This window comes from Choloepus didactylus, chromosome 18 (assembly GCF_015220235.1).
Source record: "Choloepus didactylus isolate mChoDid1 chromosome 18, mChoDid1.pri, whole genome shotgun sequence".
NCBI lineage: Eukaryota > Metazoa > Chordata > Mammalia > Pilosa > Megalonychidae > Choloepus > Choloepus didactylus.
This window is the reverse complement of record NC_051324.1, coordinates 74,614,171-74,640,311: the sequence shown is the minus strand read 5'-3', so window position 1 is coordinate 74,640,311 and position 26,141 is coordinate 74,614,171. Positions and strand designations below refer to the sequence as shown.

The 26,141-nt window shown below is 47.0% G+C and overlaps 1 protein-coding gene across 5 annotated transcripts in view; it reads right to left on the bottom strand.

The window, feature by feature from the left end:
• RPTOR (regulatory associated protein of MTOR complex 1) overlaps nucleotides 1-26,141 on the bottom strand; it is a 462,365-nt gene that overhangs the window by 83,213 nt on the left and 353,011 nt on the right. For all 5 annotated transcript variants that reach the window (XR_005212782.1, XR_005212784.1, XR_005212783.1 and 2 more), the window contains 3 exons: nucleotides 5,698-5,772; nucleotides 2,001-2,066; nucleotides 1,456-1,647 (listed from right to left, as the gene is read on the bottom strand). Coding sequence is in view for 1 of the 5 variants with exons in the window: in XM_037810022.1 (XP_037665950.1) it covers nucleotides 1,456-1,647; nucleotides 2,001-2,066; nucleotides 5,698-5,772 (333 nt within the window). In the remaining 4 variants the exon portion in view is untranslated. The remainder of the gene's footprint in view (nucleotides 1-1,455; nucleotides 1,648-2,000; nucleotides 2,067-5,697; nucleotides 5,773-26,141) is intronic.

Below are 26,141 nucleotides of genomic sequence, written 5' to 3'. Positions count from 1 at the left end.
TGTCTGACCTGGAAGGGGCCCGCACAGCTCAGCCCCCAGGTACTCTCCAGACGAAACCTGCCTGTGCTCCCAGCAGATCACATCTTAACGACAGCCCTGGGATCCCGACGTCAGGATGTGACAAAAGCAACAAGGTGTTATTTACACGAAGGCAAGTTCAGGGATTCAGACAATTCGGAAGCAAGGAAACAACACAGATGACAGGACCCTGAGGACCAGGGGCCACCAGCAGGGAAAAGCCAGGAGGGTCTGTGCTCTAGAGGATCGGAACATCCCTGCTCAAATGCTCCCACGTGGCCTCTCCCATCAGGGACTCAGCAAGACAGGCCCGAGGAGCAGCGAACACCCTTCTCCTGCTTGGCGCTGCAAAGCTCCAAATCCAAGCCATCCCTCCCCCGCCCAAAGCGGACTTGGGTGCTTTCTCCGGCCTTTAGGTCAGGGTTCTCACTGCCCGTGAACACGGCGACCCTGCTCTCCCGCCCTCACCGGACGCTCCCCACTTTTCCTGTTCCTTGAGGCCTCGCCGGAACGTCCACTCAGACGCACGCTGGCCCGGGTCTGCGGCGCTGACCGTGGGCTCCCAGCGGAGGGGGCTCGGAAGCTCTGCCTTCCTGCTGCCCTTCTGTCCGACTTTCTGTCCGACTGTGTCTGCGCTTGCTTATTTCTCACAGCCTGATTTTCCCATCACTTCTCCCCTCTCTGCCCCAATTCCTTACTTTGCCAATATAATGTCATCTCTGTGTTTTGGGGTGGTGCCTTAAGCCCTTGTGAGAACAAACTGGAAACAAGCAGGTTTGCTGGGGAGCCCCTCCGCCCAGGGGTCTGCAGCCTGAGGCCCGTTGGTGGGAGCGTGGACGTGGAGCCAGGCTGCCTGCCAGATCCCAGCTCTCCCCGCAGCAGACAGCCCTGGAAGCACCGAGAGGGAGAGGGCAAGGGGTGGGTGGGGCAGGGCTGGGGGCAGACCCATCTCCCCTCCCATCCGCCTGCCCCTTGGTGCCAAGGGATGGGAGGTGGCCAGGGATGTGGCCGCATGAACCACGGGGCTCTGGGAAGTTACTGACCGCTCTGGGCCCTTCTCTGTAAAGTGGAGATAAAGCTCAGGGAGGGCCAGTGGGCAGTGAGCATGACGTGTGTGTAAGCACCTGTTTCTGGGTGCATAATGGGAGCCCTCCTGCCTGGGCCTGGCCCGCTGCACACAGCGGCTAACACTTAGCCCAAACGAGAGTGGTCTGGATGCCTTTTCTCTGCATGAGGGCTTTCTGCTCTCCTCTTGTGATTCCCGTGAAGGCCCCGAGCCCCGGGATGCCGGGCGGCAGGAGAGCTCAGTGTGACATCGGGCACTGCTTCTCTGGGGCCCTGTGGTGAACAGCGTCCGGGGTGGGACCATTTGCCCTCAGCACCCACTGGCGTCCCGACCTCACTCACCCTGGAGCCACTCTGCGTGGAAGGACTCACCTCGGGAACGGGGTCGGAGAGCAGGCTGTAAAGCTTCTCGTGCGCGCTGTCCCTCACGCCACACCACCTCGCCGAGTCAAAGTTTTGCCAGATCCTGCCCAGGCAGATGGCGACCCACTGGCGCAGCAGAGGGTGGGGGTCATTGAGCTGCTCTAGGCAGATGGCAATCAGGTTTCCCTGGAGACAGGCTTCCTGCAAGGAGGGAGAGACACACGGGGCACGTGGGGCGGCTTGGCCAGGGAGCCGATTCAACACGCCGCAGGCCAGGCTCAATGGCCCCATTTTAACTCCCGCCAGTGCAAAATGACTTGGCAAGTTTACGGCTAAGTCAGGGGCCCGGTCTCCACTGGGCAGGCTGCTGGAGTACCCCGACTGTCCCCCGCTTTTCTGAGGCTGTTTCACTGGACACACCGAACGGCAGTTGCTTCTGATCAACTACGGCAGCTCGGGGCTGCGGCCCTGCTGGTGGAGACAGCCTGCAATGAGTCCAAGCCTTCTGAGGGTGGCAGGGCCCCGTGTGCGGGGAGGGCGGTGCCGGCACCCACCTGGCCAGTGCTGTAGCTGTTGACGATCACGGCGAGGATGAAGGCCGTCATGGTCCTGTGCTCGGCCTGGAAAGACAAGCATCCCAGTTTTGCGTTTTCCCCGTGGTGGGAACTCACCATTTTCAAAGCATCACAAAGTTATCCTGTCAGAATCTTTATGATGCATAATTAAAGTAATGAGAACCAGCTTTCTTGTCGTTTGATTTCAGTCTACAAAAAGAACAGCCTTTTCAGAAGGGGCTGGTGGCTCTGGGCTAGACCCTCAGGAGGGAAAGGCTCGTCCTGAAGCACTGGTGCGGCGGGACGGGCAGAGGCCCGAGAGGGCTTTCCTGTTATAGGGCGACTGTTAATCCACACGAAGCCCCCCGAGCACGTCACCCCACCCCCTGTCCAATTCCATTTAGCCCCAGAATCCCCTAGTCGAGCTATTGGCAGTAAAATGAATGAATTTAGCCTTCTAACTTAGTTTTGTTTTTTTTTTAGTGCTTTCTGCTTTTCCATTGGGTTGATCAATTTGTATTCTTTCCCTTCCTCTGCACCTCTATTGATTTGGAAATCACATAGTCTATTTCTAATCTTTTAATGGTACCTCACATTTTTAACATACACACTGAACAAAGTCTAATCAGTCTCTGCACCCCCCTTGGATTAGCGCAAAGCTTAGAGAGCCTCAACCCCTCAGATTAGCGCTTACTATTATTCACTTGTTTTTATGGTCAACACGCATTTAGACAAGCCAACGTGTCAGCGGGTTCTTTGCTCACACTGCCCCCGCATCCCCCTTCCCTCTGGGTCCGAGGTCCTCAGGACTGAATCACATCTGCACAGAGAGCTCTGGTGGGGCTGGGGTGCGGGAACTTGCAGCCTTGTCTGGAGAGGCCCCTCTCTTCACCTGTCGTGTGAGTGACATGCCGGAGGCCGTAGGACTCATGGTGGCCACGCCGTCCTCGAGCCTTCGAAGGCCTCACAAAGCCCCTCGTCACCTGCTGCGGCCGAGGAGAAGCCCCTGTTTGCGTGACCGCTCGCTATCCCTTTGCAAACAAGCTTTCTTTCCTTTCTGGTTACTTGTAAGGATTTATCTCTTTGTCTTTGATATTCTCTACAGTCATTATGATGTGTCTGTGTGGACCTGTTTTTATTTAACCTTCTCGAGATTCACTGTGTTTTTTCAACCTGAAAACTCATTTCTTTCTTCAAATCTGGAAAATTCTAATCCATGATGTCCTCAGATATTGTTTCTCCTACTCTCTTTATTCTATCTTTCTGGAATTTCTGTTAGATAGAGTGAATTTTCTCTCTCTCCTCTTGTTTCTTAACCCCTTTCTCATATCTTCTCTTTTGCATCATTACAGGTGATTTCTTTGCCAATTCTCGTTCTTATCGGCTGTGTATATTCTGCTGTTTAATTCATCTGCTGAGCTTTTAATTCAATGACTACATCTTCCATTTTAAAAACTTCCTGTTTATTTAAAAAACCTATTTAATCAGTTTTGAAGATGTCAAAAGCACAGACTATATTGTTTTCTTTTAACAGACACAAAAGTGTTTCTGAAGGGACAGTGTTCTGGTTTGCTCTTGCTGCCATTATGCAAAATACCAGAAATGGATTGGATTTATAAAGGGGGTTTATTCGGTTACAAATTTACAGTCTGAAGGCCATGAAAATGTCCAAATTAAGGCATCAACACGAGTATACCTTCACCATAGAATGGCCGATGGCATCTAGAAACCTCTGTCAGCTGGGAAGGCACGTGGCTGGCATCTGCTGATCCCAGGTTTTGTTCCAGCTCCTCTCTCAGCTCCTGTGCATTCTTCAACACATTGCTCTTAGGGCATTTGTCCTCTCTCAGCTTCTCTCGTGCAAACTCTGGGCTAGCTTCAGTAGAAGTCTGCTTTCAATGGCCGTCTTCAAAATGTCTCTCTAAGCAGCAGCAAGCGTCTGGGCCTGCGTGGCTCTTTTTAAAGTGCTCCAGTAAATCAATCAAGACCCACCCTGAATGAGCAGGGCAACACCTCTACTGAAATTATCCAATCAAAGGTCCCACCCACAGTTGACTGAGTCACATCTCCATGGAAACAATCAAAGGGTTCCAACCTAATCAACACTAATACATCTACCCTCACAAGATTGCATCAAAGAATGTGGCATTTTGGGGGACATAATACATCCAAACTGGCACATTCAGCACAGTGATTTGTTGTTTGACAGAATAACAACAATTTGTTTTTAGTACATGTTTATATTGCTCTTAGAGTCTCTTCAGGCAACTCCATTAGTTTCGGCTCTTGGGGCGCTAAACCTCCGATTTGTGGACCCTTCTCATCCTCCTTCAGGAGGCTCGCTGGCTGTGTGCCCTTGTGCCCTGCATTGTATGCTTGTGCCAGGGTTTGTGTTTCAATGGCCAGACTGGTTTTGTGCTGATTTCCGGGCTTGTGGCCCTTACACACATGGGCAGTGAGAACCCGGACTCTAAAGCCGAGTGGCTGAGGCCTGGGGTGCCCAGGGAAGGCCTGCCTGTCCTTTCCACGCGGACATGAATGAATGTAACTTCTTGGAGGCAGGGGTGGATTCTCTGGTCGGCTTTAATGGATGGGAGGGGGGTTGGGCCCAGCAATCCCACCTGCTCGGGCATGGAGACCCCTGGGGACCCCAGGACGCTGGTGTTTGCTCATCACCAGTGTGGGCCTCTGAGTTCTCTCTTCTCTGTTTGGCACTTGGGGATTTCCTTCTCTTTCCTTCTAATTTGGCTATGTCCTTAAAATTTCAATGTGTTTATAGCTGAAGTGGGGCTCATTCGCATCCGCTTAGCCCATCATTTTGCTGCAAATCGCTCGGACAGCATCTATTTCACTCACTTGATTTGTGTTCTTACCTACCTGAAGAACAGGGATGTGATTAGATAATATAAAGTATTTGACTTTAACTGCCTCTGATGCTCAAATGCAATGCTTAAGTTAAAACACAAGGACTATTTACCTTTTATATAACAGAATTGTTTATCATATTTTCTGTTTTTTAATTGTGTATTTTAGAAAACCAAATAGAGGCTGAAATTACATACAAAAGTTCCTTCATACAACCAAAGCCACCTAAGATTATGTAAACAAGCTGTTACACTCAATTATAAAACATTTATAGGAAGGTACCATATACGCTATTTATGACAGCAATTTTTAAACAATTCAAAACAATAAAATACATTGATGTTAACTTTCAAGCCATGCCTTCCTTCATTCCTGTCCTTCCTGTTGCTTAAGCCTGACAATGTCTGGTTGTGTTTGAGGACCTCCGCTGGGCACGGGAATGTATTATTAACGTATTACAGATGGGCAAGCACCTGTAACCTCAGGCGGCCGACAGAATGCTGGGGAGACCTCACTGAAGACGGACCGACGTGCATTAAACAGAGCAAAACGACCTTTGCAGCGAGGCTCACCGTGACTTGATGGAGACAATAAGCCACGAAGCAGAGAGGACTGTCTGAAATGAGGCAGTGGCCAGAAGAAGTGTCCACACGGCCTCCCGCGCCCGGCCCCCGGCCTCCCCTCACCCCCTTTATGGGGAGAGGCGCGTGGCGCTGAGCAACCCTTTCCCGAAGGCCTTGAGGAAAAGGCAGCACGACAGTGCACGACGCGAGCAAAGGCAAACAGCACCCATCTGGAGACTGTACAAAGAGAAGGGAGGTGCGGTGCTTACGGGCATGTAAGGGTCTGCCAGGACCGACAGGAAGTACTTGTGGCCATTGTCCTTCACGAGGTCAGCTTGGCACGACTGGGAAGAAAGCAGAGAAGGAGTGAGTTCCCTGGGCGACACCTCTTTTGCTTCCTGTGACATACGAACAAATGAATGTACAATGAATATTTTATGACTTAATCATTTTCTACTCTCAAACCCCATTTTCATTTGAAAAAACAGCTCAAGTTGTTGCTCGCAGACGCTTTCCTTGGCTACGGGAAAAAGGCTGGGATCTTACGTGTGCTCAGAAGGGAAGCAGCTCCGCCATGTTCTCTGACAAAACACCTTCTGGGAACCCGCCTGGTGAGAGGGCCCTGGCTGCTGGGCCAGCTCGTTCTGGGGGTCACGTGAGCCTCTACGGCCCCCTCCCCTGCGCCTCCACCCCAGGAAACCCCAGTGGCCTTTGCTCCTGCCATCCAAGCTGGGAAGCACCCAACACTCAAAACCACCCCAAGTTTCTACAGACCCTAGTCCTGGCTAAAGCTTTTCTTGGGCTTTTGCTTGGACTCATGAACTACTGGGAAACAATCATCTGTGCTAATGCAGTAATTGGGAACTAGGTACTCGTCTTGCATCACACGGTTCTATTTTAACAGGTACTTTCTAGAGTCTCAGTTCCTCGACCTAAAGGCGGAGCTCTCGTGGCAAGAACTGCAGCGCTAAATAAGCCGGCAGGTGTGCGCCCCTTCCCAACGCTTCCTAAGGCTGCAGCTCATGCTGCCCCCGGCAATGCCGTCCTGTCTGCTTATCCCTCTGCTCCCCACACATTGCCGAGGCCCTACCACGCGCCAAGCCTGGCTCGGTCCTGGAGACACAGACACAATCTGCGCCCTGCTCCCCACTCTGGGTGAGAGGACTGAACAGACAGTCGCAGCCTGAGGGGACGGAGTCACGGAGTGCCAGGGGACCCGGGGAGGGTGGGGGCGGGTGTGCGTATCCTGGAGGAGACGTCTGAGCTGAGGACCAGGCGTCACCCAGCGGAGGGAGGCACAGATGGGGCGGGATGGAACGCGGTGAACTGGGGACGTTCTTTTGGCAAAGAGCAAGTCCTGCCAGAATGTGGGGCGAGGGAATGGGGGAAGGGGGTGACAGGAGTCCGGTCACTCAGGGCTTTGGAGGCCACACTTTTGCAGGAGGCGATGATTCAGATGCGGAGGGACAAAGCCATCAGAGGACAGGCTGGGGAGCCATCCTGGCAGCCGCCCCAGAGGATGGACCGGATGCAGCAAGACTGGAGCTGGGGGCCAGCTCCAAGGCCATGGGGCAAGGACGGGGGCCCTGAGGAGGTGCCCTGGTGCCTCCGAGCAGGAAGAAGCGGGACAAGCTGACTCCCTGGCCTAGGGCACTAGAGAGGTCGGAGGGCCCTTTTTCAAGATGGGGAGCAGAGGCGGCTGAGAGGCGGGAAAGCAGAGGAACCCAGGTCAGCAGACATGAACCTGAGGCTGTGGTGCAGCTGGAACTGAGCCTCTGGCCTGGCAGTTGTGCACGCTCAGGTGGCGGCAGGAAGCCACAGGTGGGGTGAGGAGCCTGGAGCGGGGGCACGACGGGCCCAAGTGGAAAGAAGGCAGTGTGGGGCGTGGACGTCGGGGAGGAAGGAGGCTGGGTCCAGGCTGGCTGAGGGAATTTTCAGTGGCCCTGGTCTCACACTGGCCACCCAGATCTGGGGTTCCTCAAGGCCTGTGACTCTCAGAGACTGAGGATAGTGTCTTGGGAGTGTTCAGGCCCACAGTGCTGAGGAAACGGATGAGAGGAAAAGGGCAGAGCTGGAGTCAAAGACCCAGCTCTCCAGGCCAGGCCCCCCCTTGCAAGCTGCGGGACCCCAGAAGTGTGTAGATGACGTATGCTTAACTGGCAGAATCAAAGATTACACAGATAACACATGCAAAAGCAACTAAAAATCACCGTGCGATACACAAAGTGTGGATGCCGTGGTTCACGGAGGTAAGTGACCCAGGAGGTGTAACTGGGCTTTGTGGACAGCTAGCCAGGAAAACTGATGGGCAACACGGAGGAAACATCCCAGAGGATGAGCTGGGAGATTCCATCAGCAACCAGCATGCTGGCTCCAAAGGACAGAGGCCGTTAGAGAAGAGAGAATTGTAAGAACTGATAATCAAAAAGAGAGAAGTGACATATGGCAATGCATTTCCGGCTATCCAGTGCCCCCACTGCTTGACAGCAGCTGCTACGAGCCCTTTTCTCGGAGGCAGGAGTGGTTTGCAGGTGGAGACCAAGCCCACCTCCCTTCCCCGTCCACTTCTCAGGGGGCCCCTCTACTTAGGTGCTTCTCCCTCCATCCACAGCCCGACGAGGCGAGTTCCTGGACTCGGCGTTGGTTAACTGGGAGTCAGGGAGAAGGCGAGTGAGTGGGGAGAAAGCAGTGGGAACTGGGGGCTCACAGAGCCCGAAGGAGCCACTCAAGCACACAGTTTGCCGAGTCACACCCAGAAGACAGTCCTGGCTTTAGCTGAGGATCTGACAAATGAACTAAGAGGCTTCCAGGTGATGTCCTCATGGTAAAGTTTTCGTCCAGAGGGACCGGGAGAAAGCATTCAATCCGCACCTGCGCCGCAGCCCGATTTCAGAACAGGGGCCCCGGGTTTTGTTTTTAAATTAGAGGCTGGAGACGTCAAATCAAGGCCCACACTATAACATGACGCTCCTTAAACCTGTCTCAGCAAAGAGGAACAGCGCATCACTCCTCAGGGCCCTGGTTCTGAATCTGAGGCACTTGAGTCAGAGCATCTGAAGCGGACGTCCACGCGCCTCCAGTAGTGGGTCTGGGGGTTCCTCTGCACTCACTAACAGACGTGGGCCCCATATCACCTTCATTTCCAACTTCCAGCAGGTGTTGCCTCTGCAGTGGTTGACGAAATGTTCAGACCGTTCTGGAAGTCCAGCGTCCCACCTCCCCTGCAGCCTGCCCTCCCCGCCGCCGGGGCACAGCGCCCTGCGCTCACACCGAGTCGGAGAGGCACTTTCCACCCGGCAGCCTGCACCTCCCCAGTTCAAGTGCACTTGGGCCAACTGCCTCCTTACGAGCGAGAGGAAACAAGGCCTTCGAGCTACACAGGCCCGGAAGTGCACTCGGGCTCGGTGGAAAAGTACTAGCAGGGACTCGGTTCAGACAAAGGCTTGGCACTGGCAGCCAGGGATCCTCCAAAGCAGCTGCTTTTTGAGGGCTCTGGCTAGTACAGCTTTGTTTTCCTCCACATCAGGGTAGGGGTAAGACATACTGAGGCTGGAGTGAAAAGATGGAAGATAGGGGAAAAAACGGGTATGAAACCTTTTTTTCTAGGCCAGCCTCCAATTCTCTCTCTCACACATGCACACGCACAACTTTTAAATCTCCTTATAGCCCTGATCCTTCTCTGTGCTCAAGATTTGAAGGAATTATACTTTTAAAACAGGGAAAAGGATAAATTGGATGAGAAGAAAAGCAAACAAAAAGAAGGATGAAAGCACATACTTTGTTGCTGCAGCAACTGCAGCTGGGCTTGTAAACAGCTCTAACACCGGGGCTGGTTCCACGAGGGTGAGCAGGTTTCCTGGGCCGCACACGTGCCAATGGATTCTCTTTAACACCAAATGTAAAGTGTATTTTATGGGGTGACAGGAGCTCACAAACTGAACAAAGACTAAGAGATCACCACGCGTGAGAGGCCAGGTTTCGGTACAGCCACGATGACGCGGCTCGTGAGCAATTTCACAGACGAGCCCCTGACTCATGTTCTGATGAGCACAGAAGAGTCACAGAAACGGAGACTCGTGCTTCCTGTCCACTGGGTAAAAGAATTTGTTTGTTATCAGAAAAGTATGTGGCGCTGCTACAAAGGTAAGAACATTTCCAACAAGAGATAATAGCACCGGAGTGGACCTCTGTAGACTATTAGCACAGCATCAGATGGCCACCAGGGAGGCCACTTGAAGACAGATGCAGAACGATGCAGGGTGTTTGTGTGTCCAGAGTTTTAACATCAGCAGGAGACCATGAAAGCAACAGCGCCTGGGAAAATAAGATCAGAGCGAGGAGTTCCAGTTACCAGCCACGAGAACTCACTGCTCTTCACAAAGTCAGCAGCGCACCCACTGGGCACTTACAGACACACTTCCCCCCACACTGCCTCAAATCTGCAGCACTCCCTTCCTACTTGTGAACCGTGGCACTCCTCACAAAATAGATTTTTTTTCTCTATTTTCCAATGAATGTTTTTGTTACTTTAAATATTTAAAACAGCCTTTAGCTCTTCTCACATCAGATGTTCCCGCCGCTAAGGTAAACTTCCGAATGGGAAGAGGCCATGAATGTTTAATGACTGCTAACAGTGTGGAAATCACTGGCTTATCTGAAGTGCCTGGATGCTTTGATCGGCCTTTTTGTGCATGTTCTGAAATGCGTAATATAGTCAAAGGTAGGAAAATCAAAGTGCTCTAGCGAGGCGTACATTGAGACGCCTCCTTCCCAGGCCTCTCCCCGTCCACCTTCTCCAAGGCGTCTCTATGGGAGCATAAGTAAAGAGGAATGTCCAGTGGTCGCTGCCTTCTGTTTACCCCCCGGGCCTGCCCCGCGTCCTGGAGAACCAGCCACAGCAGCTCACAGACGGCGGCCTCACTCCCGCCCCAGCGGCAGTGGACACGGCAGACCCTCCTCAGTCAGTCTCCCGCCTAAGAAACCGCCTCTAGTGATTACAAACAACCCTCAATGAATAAACTCCTACTTGAGCTATTTCATACTTAATGCAGGCAAGGCCATGGGGTAAATTCCCAGATGTGAGACTGCCAGGTCAAGGGTGAATGCATTTGTAATTTTGATAAAATTACCATTTTTTACTTTTAAAGAAGATCACGTTGTAAAAAGTTTGGATTTTTGCCAAAGGTGAAAAATGGTATTGTAGTGTGGTTTTATGGTGCACATATTGTGAGAAAAGTTGAGCATTTTTCATATTTAAGTAACATTTGTATTTCTTTTTCTAAGAACTGTTGTTTCATGTCCTTTCATTATTTTTTTTTCTCTTGGAGTTTTAGTCTTTCTCTTGATTTCTAGGAGCTCTTTATATATTCTCTGTGATAGGAGTTTCAAATACTTTCCCCAGTTTCTTGTTTGTTTTAAAACTTTGCTATAGTGTTTTTTTTCCCACCATGTATTTTTTTTCATTCGGATAAAGTCAAATTTATTAATTTTCAAAGATATCTGCATTTTGAATTATGGTTAAAAAGGCTTTCATCAATCTAAGGTTAAAAAAGAGTTTGCCTGGGCCCCAAAGAGCCACAAAAATCTTGAAGAAGAACAAAGTTGAAGGGCTTACACTTCCTGATTTCAAAACTTACTACAGAGATCCAGTAATTAAAAGAGTGTGGTACTGGCATAAGGACAGACATACAGACCAATGGGCTAGAACTGAGAGTCCAGAGATAAATCCTCACAACCATGGCCGGGTGGTTTTCAACAAGGGAGTCAAGTCCACTCGAGGGGAAAGAATCGCCTCCTCAACAAACGGTGCCGGGACACCTGGTGATTCGTGTGTGGACCCCCCTCTCACCATACATAAAAGCTAATTCAAAATGGATCAATGACCTAAATATAAGGGCTCATAATACTGAACTCTTACAAGAAAACAAAGGGAAATATCTTTAGGACCTTGTAATTTTACATCAAAAGCACAAGCATCAAAAGAAAAAACAGACAAAATGTACTTTCTCTAAATTAAAAACTTGTGCATCAAAGGGCATCATCAAGAAAGTGAAAAGACAACCTATAGAATGAAGGAGACTATTTGGAAACCATATATCTGATAAGGGGTTAATATCCAGAATATATAAAGAACTCCTACAACTCAACAATCAAAAGACAAACAACCTGATTTAAAAATGGGCCAAGAATTTGAACAGACATTTCTCTAAAGAAAATGTGCAAACGGCCAATAAGGATATGAAAAGATGCTCAACATCATTAGCCATTAGCGAAATAAAAGTAAAACTACAACGAGCTACCATATTACACCAACTAGGTTAGCTATCATTAAAGAAACTGAAAACAAGCGTTGGCGAGGGTGCATGTGGCTAGAGGGCACTAAGATGGTGCAGCCACTGTGGAAACATTTCGGAGGTTCTTCAGAAAGTGAAACACGGAATAACCATATGCTCCGGCAATTTCACTTTTAGGCGTACACCCCAAAGGACCAAAAGCAGGAACCCGGAGCAGCATCTGCACACAACAATCATCGCATTGTTCACAATGGCCCAAAGACAGAAGCCATCCAAGGGACTGTCCTCAGACGATGGATAAACAAACCGTGGTCTCTCCGCACAGCAGAAGACGGAGAAAAGAAGCGCAGTGCTGGGACATGCTGCAACATGGGCAGACTTGAAGACATCGTGGTGAGTGAAATAAGCCAGACACAACAGGGCAAATATTGTAGGATTTCTCTTACATGAAATACTCAGAAAAAGCAAATTCATAGGCAGAAAGTAGAAGAGTGGTCACCCAGGATGGGAGGAGGGGAGAAGGGGGAGTTCTTGCTAAATGAGTAGGAGTTCTGGTTTGTGATGATGAAAATAGTCTGCAAATAGATAGTGGTAAAAGTTACATGGCACTGTCAATGAATTCGATGCCAAAGCATTGTCCACTTAAAATGGTTAAAATGATTTTTATGCTATGTATGTTTTACCAAAATTAAAAATAAATAAATAATCGTTTAAAAAAAGAATTTACCTGGGTTTTCTTCTAGTGCTTTTCTGGTTTCATTCTTTTTTTTTTTTTTTTAATTAATTTATTTTTTTTTAATTCATTTTATTGAGATATATTCACATACCATGCAGTCATACAAAACAAACTGTACATTCAATTGTTCACAGTACCATTACATAGTTGCACATTCATCCCCAAAATCAATCCCTGACACCTTCATTACCTCACACACAAAAATAACAAGAATAATAATTCAAGTGAAAAAAAGCAATTAAAGTAAAAAAGAACACTGGGTGCCTTTGTTTGTTTGTTTGTTTCCTTCCCCCATTTTTCTACTCATCCATCCATAAACTAGACAAAGGGAAGTGTGGTCCATATGGCTTTCCCAATCACATTGTCATTCTTTTGTTTAATTAATCTATTTACGGTTAATCTTGGTGCCACATGCCTAGTTACCCCAAAACCTTAAGTTAAAGCCTTTCCCTACTTCACCGATCTGAGATGTCATCTTTTCATACCCTGAATCCCTCCTGAACTTAGGGCTGTTCCGACTATGTTCCAGGGCCGCCCTCTGTTTACTGAGGCTTTAACATTAATTTTGACGTCAGGCAGGATGAGCGCCCCTTGTTATGACTATTCAGAATTTTCCTGGCTACTCTTATTCACTCTCCATATGAACTTTAGAATATGCTTGTCTAGCTCCAGGAAAAAGCCTGCTGGTAATTTTATTGGGATTGTATTAAATTTATAAATTAATATAGGGAAAAATGACATTTATGATGTTGAGTCCTTTTGCAAAAGAACAAGGTATAGTTTTTATTTGTTCAAGTTGATTTGGGTGTTACCAGGAATGTTTTAAAGTTTTCATCACAGAGATTTTGCATGTCCAGGTGTAGCTTATTCACAGATTTATGATCCTATTGTAAAAGGTGTCCCCACTCCCATTTTATCTTGATTTGTTACTTTTGATTTCTGCATACTAATTGTAAATCTTTGACCTTACTGAATTCTCTGATTAGCATTTGACCAATTCTCTTAGGGTTTCTAAGCTTAGAGTCATATCATTTGCAAGGAGTGGACATTTTACCTCTACTTTTCTAACTTTTATGACTTTGGTTTCTTTCTCTTGTCTAGTTATGACAGTGACAGAAGCCCCAGGTCACGTTCCTCCTTTAACGGGAATTCTAGTGTTTCTCCATTAGGCATAATGCTGGCTTTGGGGCTGATAGGGAAATGTATTTAAAGTTAGAGGAATAGCTGTTGATGCCTCTGTTATTGAGAATTTTTCTTCCCAAAGAAAAGACCAAGGCTAGCACTTCTTTGATCTGCTAATTCATTACTTTACCTTAATTGCTTCCCTAATATTGAACCATCCTTGCATCTCTAAAAGAAAACTCATTGTCATGATGTATTACCTTTCTAATGCTTTGCGGGATGATTTCCTAATATTTTTAAGTGTTAATGTACTGCAATTTCCTTTTTTATGTACATTTTGTCAGGCTGTGGTATCAATGTTATACTTACTTCATAAATAGAATTTAGAAGTTTTTCTTCTTCTTTACGCCCTGGAACAATCAGTTGGTGTTGCCTGCCCTTAAAGAGGTGGTGGAGACAGTCAGGGCCTGCTGGGCTCCTTGCTGCCCCCTCCCCAACTCCCCAGTTTGTGGGTTTAATGCGAGAGGTGGAGGCTTTCTTTTTACACTTTTTTCTTTCAAGATTTCTTCTCAACCAATTTTCTCTATTTTGTGAAATCTGGCTTATTCAGGCTTTTATTTCTTCTGGAATCAGTTTGATAAATTACATTTTCCTAAAAATACAAGTTTTCTATATTCAAGTTTTTAATATTTTTACAGAAATGTGAAAAGTAATCTAATGATTTAAATTTTTTAAATAGTTATTGTTCCCTTGTCATTTCTAAACGTGTACTTTCCTCCCTTAATCAGTCTAGTTAATTTTGTTTCTAAAAAAAACAGCTTTTCATCTACTACTTGTTTTTTTCTGTTCTAACTCATTAGCTAGAAAAATTCCTGCTTTTATTTTTATTAAATTCCTTTCTTTTGTTTTCCCACAGTTTATTTTGCTTCACTTTCTCATACTTTAGTTGGCTGCTTAATTTGTTTATTTTTATTCTTTCTTTTATGTTGATAAGAGAATTTAAAACTATGATTTTTTTCTCTAAATAGTGCTATGGCCATATCCTGTTGGTATGATATGTATTGGTTTCATTATTGTCCAATTCGGAAACTCTACAGTTTTGTTTTATATTTTTCCTTTGACCCCAGAGTTAAGATAGATTTTTTTTTTTTTTTTTAATAAATTTCCAGCTGGAGGGTCCTTTTTGTTTTCTGATAGTGTTAGTTGTTCCTGGTTCTACTGTACACTTTCTGGAATTTCTTTAAGATTTTCTTTGTGGCCCAACATATGGTCAGGCTTCATGAATGGGTATTTATAATAAGAAGGAATAATCTTTAACTAGGACGCAGAGCTCAATATATATAGTTTCATAGTAAGTCTAATAAAAACAGCAACAACATTTTTTGAATGCTTATGCTATATTAGGTACTCTCTGGGGGCAATTTACACATATCGTACCTTTAAATATTCATATTATTCCTGAGAGCAAGTTTGCATAATTCCTGTGTAAGGAAACTAAGAATTGGAATAAATATAGTGATTTGCCCAAGATCCATTAGCGACAGAGCTGGAATCCAAAGGAAGGTCTGTCCAGATTGCGTGCCACGTTATCATTTCACGTTATCACAAAGGACTTCAAACTCAATCATCCGCTCATTTTGCAGGGACTGGGGGGTGCCCAGGCTTCCAGCTCTGTCGCCCAGCGCTGAGGACACGGGCACATCTGTTCATTCCCTGGCCCAGATTCTTCCTCCCAAACGGGCGTGAAAACATCCACCCGGCAGAGCCGGGGCGAGGAGTAGATGCGGGGGCTAAGGACAAGCGACCTCAGACTGGGAATGAATGCTGAGATGCCCCTGCCTTTGTTCCTCCTGGTTTCTCTACTGCTGCACTTTCTTTTACGTAAAAATTAATTTCAACTTCTCTCAAATTAATACCCGAGGAGAGAGAACATAAAAGGGTTCTCAACGGCATCATGGAAAAGCCGCTCTGTGGTCTCTGCGGCCCCCCGAGTCCAGCTCCCCAAAGAAGCCGACTTCAGTTCTTTTGGCCATTTTCCTGGAATTTGCCTCTAGATTTTGAAATAACGGCTCTGCCTTTATTCAGCAATTTTACGCAATATCTCCTGATGTCAGATTCTGGAAAATGAGGATTTAGCTCTCTCGTACCCCCTACTTTCTTTTCCCTCTCCCCTGACTTTACAGTTATATTTCCACTTTTGGTTAATTCGGTATTCAGTGTTCTCACAGTGACATCTGTGTCAACCTGTCTCACTGATGAAACGAGCTATGCAGTATGACCACGGTCTCTTTCCCGTGAAGCCTCTGGTCTCCCCCGCTTGCCTGCCTTTGTGCCTACGGCTAACTGCCCCCACCCACTAAGAGCCACTCTGTCCTGCTGTCCCCTGCGTACTTACGAGATGATCTACTGTCAGCCTGCATGTTTGCCGTCTGCCGGGCTCTGGCCGGAAGAACTGCCTTGCCTTTCTGCTCCACCAGGCGCCCTGCTCCTGGAGCTCAGCCGAGGTCCCTGGGACGCAACTGACCTGTCTGAGTAGCGTCCATGGCAGACCCAACACGGTCCCAGCTGTGCCCCAAACTCCCGGGACCCGGTGCTGATATGGAGGCCTTTTGCCATCTGGCGCCAATGACCCAGTGGCACAACCAACAGTGGTGCCCAGTGAACATTTCTGAAGGGGTAAATCCACCTCATTGCCCTCTTTCCCCCTTTCCCAGCACGCCGCGCTCTCAGCACACGGGCCGTGTGGGCCACCAGCCACCCTCCCGCGGGCGCTCCTTGCTCACGCTCCTGGAGGCGGCACACCCCTGCGCAGCGTCTCCAACCGGCCCCTCCTCTGCCCTCCTTTCCAGACGCACTTTGATTAAACCTGCTGAAGGCACCGTGTTCGAGTTGGCGATTCATTCTTTCCACCTGCTTTACTAGCCTTTTAGGCTGGGAGGACGAGCCCTATGTGTTATTTCTCTTTCTTTGGTCCCCAAATGCAGCCGAGGCTGGTTCACCCTGGAGGCCGCATGACTGCGGCCCAGCGACGTGATGCGCCACGCTGGTCCCGAGGAGGGACGCCCCGGTCCCTCCCGATGCCAACACACCGAGTGACTGCTTCCGATGCCAAAGGGTCAACATCTCGCAGCGTGGCACAGGTTTCTCACATCACAACTGTGTTGCTCTTTTCATGAAACTTACAAAGTTGGGGGAGGAAACATGTAAATGAGCCAGGGCTGGAACTGGGCTGGGGCAGGCAGCTCTTTGTGCTCCAGTCAGCAGAAGGCCTTCGGCCACCTCCCGCTGCAGGCATGGCCATCAAGGCTGAGCCCAGGCCGGCTTCGGGCTGAGCTGTGGGGAGGGTGCCCTGCAGCCATCACACAGGGAAGCGGGGCCAGTGGCCCTGGCGTCTGGGCCACGCCTTCCCTCCACTCTCAGGGCTGTGTCCCACAGCCGCCACTGTCCCATCCACCCTCGGCCAGCACCCCGATCCCAGCAACAAGCCAGCCCATGGCCTCCCTCCACCCCCTTCCCACTTCACTCTCAGCAACCAACAGCTATCTGGAAACAACTGCCCTCTCTTCTGCAGACACCCCATTTCCCCAGGGGGACACAGATGTTCAGACAACACACCCACTGCAACCTGCACCCTGACTTCCTCTGGGCAAACCAGGGCGCTGGGCCTGCCTCTCCCCGTCTCTCCAGGCCTGAGCAGGCAGGAGAGGCAGGCCCCACCGGGAGACCCCTCCTCTGGCTTCCTCCTTCTCAGCAATCCAGGGACAGAAGAGGGCGGGCTTGCCTCTCCCCCCAAAAGTGAGAGGCACCCTGAGGCCTTCCGAACGGCAGACCCTCATTTCACCTGGATGATGGCGCAAGAGAAGCCACTACCTACTCAGGTGTATTCACCACACGATGACCTTACATCCATCGAACAGCGCACCTGGTGGATTCTGGCTTCCGCACGACTGTCATGCAGCTAAGCCCTGGGTCTCTGCAAGCACGTGTTTCCTGCTGTCACCATTTTGTTAATCTCCTATTTACAACCTATAGTTAGAAATTGCATGGACCACCAAAACAATTAAGTTGTTCATTTTAAAATAAGAGGGCAGGAAGGAGAGCTAACAGTTTATCAAGTACCGAGTTCCTGCCTGACTCTGGGCTGGGAGCTTTCCCGGGAGGACGCACCTGAATTCTGCTTCACGTTCTCTAACTGGCAAGGCTACCCGAGGTAAGGGCGGAAACCGCGTCCATTTTATCCATTTATACAGTTAGCTGGAAGACGGGATAAGCAGGAGGGTAAGTTCAATAGGGGGTAATCTGAGAGGAGTACTAGAAAATTCCAGAAATGCAAAAGTAAGATAAAACAACTCGAACACTAAACTCTAGAAGCCTTCACAATGATGAAAACAGATGGAGAGAACTTTATCCAGATCCTAGAAAGGTCATGTAACCGACCTAAGGACACAGGGAGCCCAGTCACAAGGCGGTCACCTCACAGGGACCCAGGGCGGCAGGTGTGCCCGGCCCGGCCCCGCCCACTGCCCTGCCCGCTGCCCTGCCCGCTGCCAGCGCCCGGAGCTACTGCACCAGCAGGAAAGCTGGCTCCAGACTGCAGAGCCTCTGGCCACTGGGTCACACTCAGACCCTGGTGACAGGGTCGCCCCTGGATGGGCAGACAGCGCACTGTGCCCACGTTTTCAGTTGAGGTATTTCTGTGTATACCTGGGGAGGGGAAAGTGGGAGTGACAAGGAGGGCAGAGGCTGTCGACGTCCGAGTGAAAACACGTGACGGCGTTCTCTGCAGAGAAGAGCGGGCACTCGGAGCCTGGGGAGGAGGCAGCAGCCCAAGTCTGGCGGCACAAACAGGATCTGCTACCCTCTTCCCTGCCTTTGCTCGGAGGCACCGTCTTCCTCGGATCTGACAGCCGGTGCCCACGGGCAAAAACGCTCCGTACCCCCAATTTGCAACCACTGCATAAACACCAGCACAGAATGGCTTTCCAGATTCAGTGACCTCGTGCCCATGGGGTTCCCAGGGTGCGTAAATAAAACGTTATCAACCATAAGGTGGGAAAGTCTGCCTGAATTGCCCTGTGCCCATGAGCAAACCCTAGAGGAACTGGAACCCTGCCTACAGGAATCCTGCTGTCTCCCAGCCCTTAATCTCGCTACTTAACAGAAAGACAATCGATAAGGACTCGAGGAACTTATTAAAACAGCCACCACCTTCCCGGAATGTGCCCAGCACACAGGGTGGACCTAGCTGCACTTCCCACTCGTCCCCATGTACATGCCATGCCGCGCTGCATCTCTGAGCCCGGGACCTTAAGTACGATTTTTAAAATGCTCCGCCACATTTGCTTGGCCGTCTGTCTCCCCCTGCGTTTCTGTGCACTTCTGGAACGCAAACAACAGATATCACGAAGCCTGGCCCCAACTGTCCCGAGGGACGGGACATTCTCTCACATAACCGTAAAGCCAGCATCACTCTCAAGAAATTGAACATTGACACAATATTATTATCTAAGATTTCCCCCATTTTTTTGTCTTTCTTAAAATTGAAAGTTTAGAAGAGACCAGTATGGTTGTTCCAACTGTCCTGCAATTTGAATTTTTTAACAGCTTTTTTTTTTTTTTTTTTTTTTTTAATCATCATTTTATTGAGATATATTCACATACCACGCAGTCATACAAAACAAATTGTACTTTCGATTGTTTACAGTACCATTACATAGTTGTACATTCATCACCTAAATCAATCCCTGACACCTTCATTAGCACACACACAAAAATAACAAGAATAATAATTAGAGTGAAAAAGAGCAATTGAAGTAAAAAAGAACACTGGGTACCTTTGTCTGTTTGTTTCCTTCCCCTACTTTTCTACACATCCATCCATAAACTAGACAAAGTGGTGTTTGGTCCTTATGGCTTTCCCAATCCCATTGTCACCCCTCATAAGTTACATTTTTATACAACTGTCTTCGAGATTCATGGGTTCTGGGTTGTAGTTTGATAGTTTCAGGTATCCACCACCAGCTACCCCCAATTCTTTAGAACCTAAAAAGGGTTGTCTAAAGTGTGCATAAGAGTGCCCACCAGAGTGACCTCTCGGCTCCTTTTGGAATCTCTCTGCCACTGAAGCTTATTTCATTTCCTTTCACATCCCCCTTTTGGTCAAGAAGATTTAACAGCTTTTTAAAGAATAAGTGACATACGAGAGACTGTACATATTTAAAATACAGAATTTTCATTTTTGACATATGTAAAAACCTGTGAACTCACCTCCCCACGAGGTGTCCTCAAGGACCGTGGGAGCCCTCTCTCCCACCAGTGGACTCCCTCCCCTGGCAGCCACCGGGCTGCTTTCTGTGGCTGTGGATGCGCTCACATTTTCTCTGATTTTATCAGCATGGAACCATCTGATAGGAACCTTTCTTTCACTGTCTTCTTTCCCTCGGTGTCATTATTTTGGGATTAGTCCATTCCTTTTTACTGCCCAGTGGGATTCCACTGTGTGGATAACCCACTGTTAGCTTATTCATTCACCTGCTCACGGACACGGGGGTCTTTCCAGCATTCAGCTATTTCTTTCAAAGCTGCTATCAACATTCTTGTACAAGTCATCTAGGAACATAAGCTTTCCTTTCTCTTAGATAAATATCTAGGAGTGGAACAACTGGATCTCATATGATGAATGTGTACAGATAAGTGTGCACGTCTGACTTTACTAGAAACTGCAAAAGGATTTTCCGAAGTGGTGTGCCACCTCACATTCCCGCCAGCGGTGTGTGAGAACTCCAGTCCACTCGTGTCCCCGCCAACGCTTGACAGCATGGTTTTAACTGTCAATTGTAGGCTTTCTAATAGGTATGTCGTGCTTCATGGTTTTGCTTTTCATCCGCATTTTCCTAAGGACTGATGATGTTCAGATCTTTTCATGTGCTTATTGGCCATCCATGTATCATTTTTAGTGAAGTGTCCAAAGCTTCTGCCTATTTTAAACATTTGCATGTTTGTTTTCCTAATGAGTTTTAAGAGTAATTTATATATTCTAGCTGCAGGCTTTTATTACAGGAATGATTTGCAAATATTTGCCCGGTCTGTGGCTTGCCTTTTCATTGTCTTAAGTGTTGTTCAAAGAGCACACCTGTTTAATTTTGATGACGTCCAATTTAACAATTTGTTCTTTTATAAATTGCATGTTTGGGATTGCATCTAAGAAATCTTTGCTTAACTCAAGGTCACTAAGGTACAAAGGTTTTCTTCCGCAAGTTTTATAGTTTTAGGTTTTACATTGAGGGCCGTGATCCACTCTGAGTTAATATTCCGAGGTGACGGGAGGTATGGACCGCGGTTCCCTTTGTGCACACGGATGTCCAATTCTTCCAGCACCACCCCTTCTATCGAATTGTCTTCGCATCTTTGGTGAAAATCAGTTGTCCGTGTATGTGTGGGTCTGTGTTGACTTTCTACTCTGTTCCACTGATCTATTTGTCCATTTTGACACCGATACCACACTGTCTCGACTACTGTAGACTTACAAGGCGTCTGGAAACTAGGTAGAATGGGTCCTCCAGCTGTGTTCCTCTTCTACGAAGTGGTTTTGGTTGCTCTAGGTCTTTCGTATTCCACGTGGATTTTAGAATCAGGACCCTTAAAAAACATGGGACTCTCTCTCCATTTATTGGGGTCTTCTTTAATTTCTTTTATCAATAATTTGTAGTTTTCAGTGTATAGGCCTGCAACATCTTTTGTCAGAATTTATCCCCATTATTTCATATTTTTATGCATTGTAAATGATATTTAAAAAAGAATCAACTTCCAATAGCTCATTGCTGTGTCTATGAATAAAACTGATTTTTGTATCAATTGATTTTGTATCTGTTGATTTTTGTATCAACCAGAAACTTGACTAAATTCACTTATTAGTTCTAACTGCTTTTTTTTGGTACAGGTTCAACCAGCTTTTCTATTTAGTCATGCCATTTGAAAATAAAGTTGTTTATACTTCTCCTTTCCAAGCTGGAGGCCTTTTCCCCCTGCCTCACTGCAGGGCCAGGGCCCCCGGCACGAGGCCGAGCAGCAGTGGTGGGGCAGGGGTCCTCTCCTGGGCCCAACTGGGGGGCAGCTTTCAGTCCCTCACCACTAACTGTGACCTTGACTGTAAATTGTTTGCAGTTGCTGTTTTTCAGGTTGAGGAAGTTCCTTCCATGCTATGACTTAGTTTGCTACGACTTTTTATCAGGAACGCTGTCAAATGCTCTCTCCGTTCTACTGAAATGATCATATGATTTTTCTTTTTTAGTTTATTAATATGGTAAGTTACATTGGCTGATTTTTAATCATTAAACCAATCTTACATTCTGAAATAAACTCCACAAGGTCATGATCTATTTATCCTTTTTATATATTGTTGGATTCAATTTGGTAAAAATGTTTTAAGAATTTTGGCATATATGTTCATAAGGGATATTGGTCTTTAGTTTCCTTTACTTGCCATGTGTTTGTTTGGTTTTTAGCATCAGAGTAATGCTGTTCTCACCAAATGTTTGGTAGAATGTGCCAGTGAAGCCATCTGCATCTGGTGTTTTCTTTGTAGGAAAGTTTTTGAGTTGCAAATTTGACCTCTTTAATATACACATATAGTGCTATTCAGATCTTTTTTTCCTGTGAGTAGTTTGTGTCTTTAAGGAACTTGTTTATTTCATCAAAGTTGTCCAATTATTGGCTGGGAGTTGTCCATAATAATCACTTATCCTGCTAATGTCTCTAGAACCTTCAGTGACATCACTGCTCTCATTCCCGATACTGGGAATTTGTGTCTTCTTTTTTTCCATTGTAAGTCTGACTGCTATTAAGAGCAATTTATTGTTCTCAAACAATCAGCTTTTGGTTTAATAGATAGTCTCTATTTTCTGTTTTCTTTTGCATCGATTTCCTCTCTGATCTTTACTATTTCCTTTTTCCTACTTGGGATCAATCTGCTTTTCTTTTACTAATTCTTAGGGTGGAAGCTGAGGTCATGGATTTGAGACATAATGCTATGTCGTATTTTTGTTTTCATTCAGTTAAAGGCATTTATTTCCTTTGAGACTTCCTCTTTGACCCAGGGGTTATTTTAAAGTGTGCCGTAATGTTTCCAAGTGTTTGGAGATTTTCCTGTTGATTTTGAGTTTGATTCCCGTGTATAGACACTCCGTATGATGTCAGTTCTTTTAAATTCACTGCGGCTGTTTTATGGTCCAGGTGTGGTGTACCTTGGCATGCTCTGTGGCACCTGAAGAGTGTGTACCCTGCTGCTGAGTGGTGCGTCCTACACATGCAAATCAGATCCAGTTCGTGAGTAGTGTTGTTCAAGGCTTCTCGCTCCTTACTGACTGATTTTCTGCCTACTTGTTCCATCAACTATTGAGAAAGGAGTATTAAAATCTCCAACCATAGTTATGGATTTGTCTATTTCTCATTGCAGTGCCACCAATTTTTGCTTTTTGTATTTTGAACTTCTGTTATTAGGCGAATAAAAGTTTAGGTCGTTATATTCATTTGATGAATTGACCACTTTGTTACTTATGAAAATGGCTTTCATTATTCTTGGTAATATTCTTTGCTCTGAAATCGACTTTGTCTGAAGTTAATATAGCCACTCCAGGTGGTGATGCATCATTTCAGCTTTTGCATACCCGAAAAAATCTTTCTTTGCCATCATTTTTCAAATATATTTTCATTGGGTATAGAATTCTAGGTTGACAGTTTCTTGGGGTATTTGAAAGATGTTGTTCCACTGTCTGCTTGCTTTCATTGGTTCTGATAAGAAATCTGCTGTCATCCTTATCTTTGTCCCTATGTTCCTTTTTTATTTCCTGGCTTCTTCTAGGACTTTTTTCTCTATTATGGTTTTGTAAGTAAAATTGATTATGATGTGCCTTTGTGTGGCTTTCTTCATGTTTCTTATGGTTAGGGTTCCTTGAGCTCCTCTGATCTGTAATTTTATAATTTTCAAATTTGCCATTATTTCTTCACAGATTTTTTTCTCCCTGCCTCCTTTGGGGATGCCAAATAAATACTTATTAGGTTACTTGAAGTTGCCTCACAATTCATTCACACTCTTTCAATTTTTAAAAGATTTTCTTTCTTCCCCATACTTCATTTGGATGGTTTCTATTGCTGTGTCTGACCAACTGGTCATTGATTCCACCCAGAGTGTTTTTCATTTTACACACTGCAGTTTTTATCTCTAGAAATTTGATTTGGGTCTTCTTATATTTTCCATATCTTCTCAATTTAACTTTTTGAACAAATGGAATAGACTTCTAATAACTTGTTGTAATGTCCTTATCTGCTAATTCTAACATCTGTGTTGGTTAGGGTAGGTTTTTACGGCCTGATTTTATTTTTTCTCTTCATTATAGATTCTATTTTCTTGCTTCTTTACATGCCTAGAAAGTTTTGATTAGTAGTGGGAAGTGTGCAGTAATATGGAAAAAGGGATGATTTTGGAAGAAACTTTCTGGGATTATATTCCTTGGAGAATATCAGAGCTCTGAGACAACTAGCAAAGAGGGTTTCCTTTACATCCTGTTATTATATTACCTTGTCCTAATCAGTTTCCTCACAATGTGCAGTGCCCCCTCAAATAGCACACTGTTCTTTTCTATCCTGTTCTTCCTGGAAGCTCCCTCCTTTCTTCTGCCCAGACAAAGCCTACCTTCTCTAAGGCCAAGATAATTCCTCCCTGTTCCAGTTTGCTAAAGCTGCTGGAATGCAAAATTCCAGAAACGGATGGGCTTTTACAATGGGGGCTTGTTAGTTGACAAATTAAGAGTTCTAAGGCCATAAAAGTGTCCAAACTAAGGCATCAACAAAAAGATAACCTTCACTGAAGAAAGGCCAATGGCTCCTGGAACACCTCTGTCAGCTGGGAAGGCATGTAGCTGGTGTCTGCTGTCCTTTGCTTCCAGGTTGCCTTGCTTTCAGCTTCTGATTCCTTTGGCTTTCTCTTTACATTTCTCTGGGTTCTCACTTAGCTTCCCTGGGGAAAGCTCTGGGCTTCATCTTAAGCTCAGCATCTCCAAACATCTCTTTGTCTCCGTCTCCAAGCGTCTGGGTCTGTGTCAGCTCTTAGTTCTCTCAAGGATTCCAGTAAACTAATCAAGACCCACCCTCAATAAGCAAGGCCATACCTCCATGGAAATAATCTAATCAAAAGGTCCCACCCTCAATTGGGTGAGTCATATCTCCACGGAAACAATATAATAAAAGGTCCCACCCACAATAGATCCGCCCCCACAAGATTGCATTACAGAACATGGCTTTTTATGGGGTATATAACAGATTCAAACCTGCACACACTCTCTCTCTTAAATACTTTAGAAGACCCTTAGCACAACACATGGCTCATGGTGAGTGCTCAACATGGGCTTGTGGAATAAGAGGGATCACACACAGCCCTCGGCTGGAGGTCTACCTCTGAGCAGGGACCCCTCCTTCTCAAGTTTTCAGAGAAGTGCTCCAAGGGCCAGATGGCTTCCTGGCACAGGAGAGGCGAGTGCACTAGGGGACTGGCGAGCTTGGTCAGCACCTCTGAGCAGGTTCTTTTGTCTTAAGGTTGCGCCCTTGCCTATAAAGCAATGTGCAATGCTGACCCTCACGATGGCCAAGGAGTGGGAGCTCACTGTGGGGGACGGAGCTATGCAGGAGGCACATGTCTGGCAAGGCAGGGAAGGCCAGCTGCAGAGGACCTGCAACCTCACGAGGCTTCCGGCCAGACGTGAGGAAAGGAAGTGAAGAGCAATGTGTTGGAAAACATGTGGAAGTTCAATCTCTGGGAAATTATGAAAAGGAAGGATGAGGTAAATGAGGCTCAGTTTCAACTAGAAATATTTCAAAACTTCTCTCAGCAGAATGACTGCTTTTAAGTAAACAGGTGCAACAAGACAGCTAAGAAATTAATTCCCAGGATGGTACAAGAGGCCCACAGGCATTTACATTTACAAGAGCACTGCAGGAGAGGGCACTTCCCACTGGGCTGCAGGAAGCAAACCTTCGGCGCGGTGGTATTTTCCCAGAGCCAAGGGCAGCGTGAAGAAGCACTGCACCACTTGTGCTCGCCACCGAGCTCGAACATTTTGTGCCCTGGAACAGGCTTCTGGGAGACAAATGTGATCAGGTGGAAATTCTACCCGAGATTCCTTACACTGTAATGTGATGAGCTGTGAGAACACAACGGCAAAGGGCAGTTAACAAGGGTTGGCCACAGTCAGGAAAAGAGAAAAATCTGAAAGCAGAAACAGCCACTCCTAAAACTAAAGACACACTGTGTCCAGGCCCTGGGGGTGATATCATGTAGGGGGACCCAGCCTGGCGTGTGCATGCTCACGCAGCTGGGGCGCCCCATGCGGTGGCCACGTCCCTCTGGGTGGCACTTTCTCCGCCTGAGTCCCGCTGCCTCCTTCGTCCCGTGCTTTGCTCTGCTTTAGGCTCTGATTTCTACGTACCAGTGACCCTCACACCTGGTCCTTAATCCGTGGCCAGCATTTTTAGGTTCCAATAAATTTCTAAACCTGCTGATACAGATGAC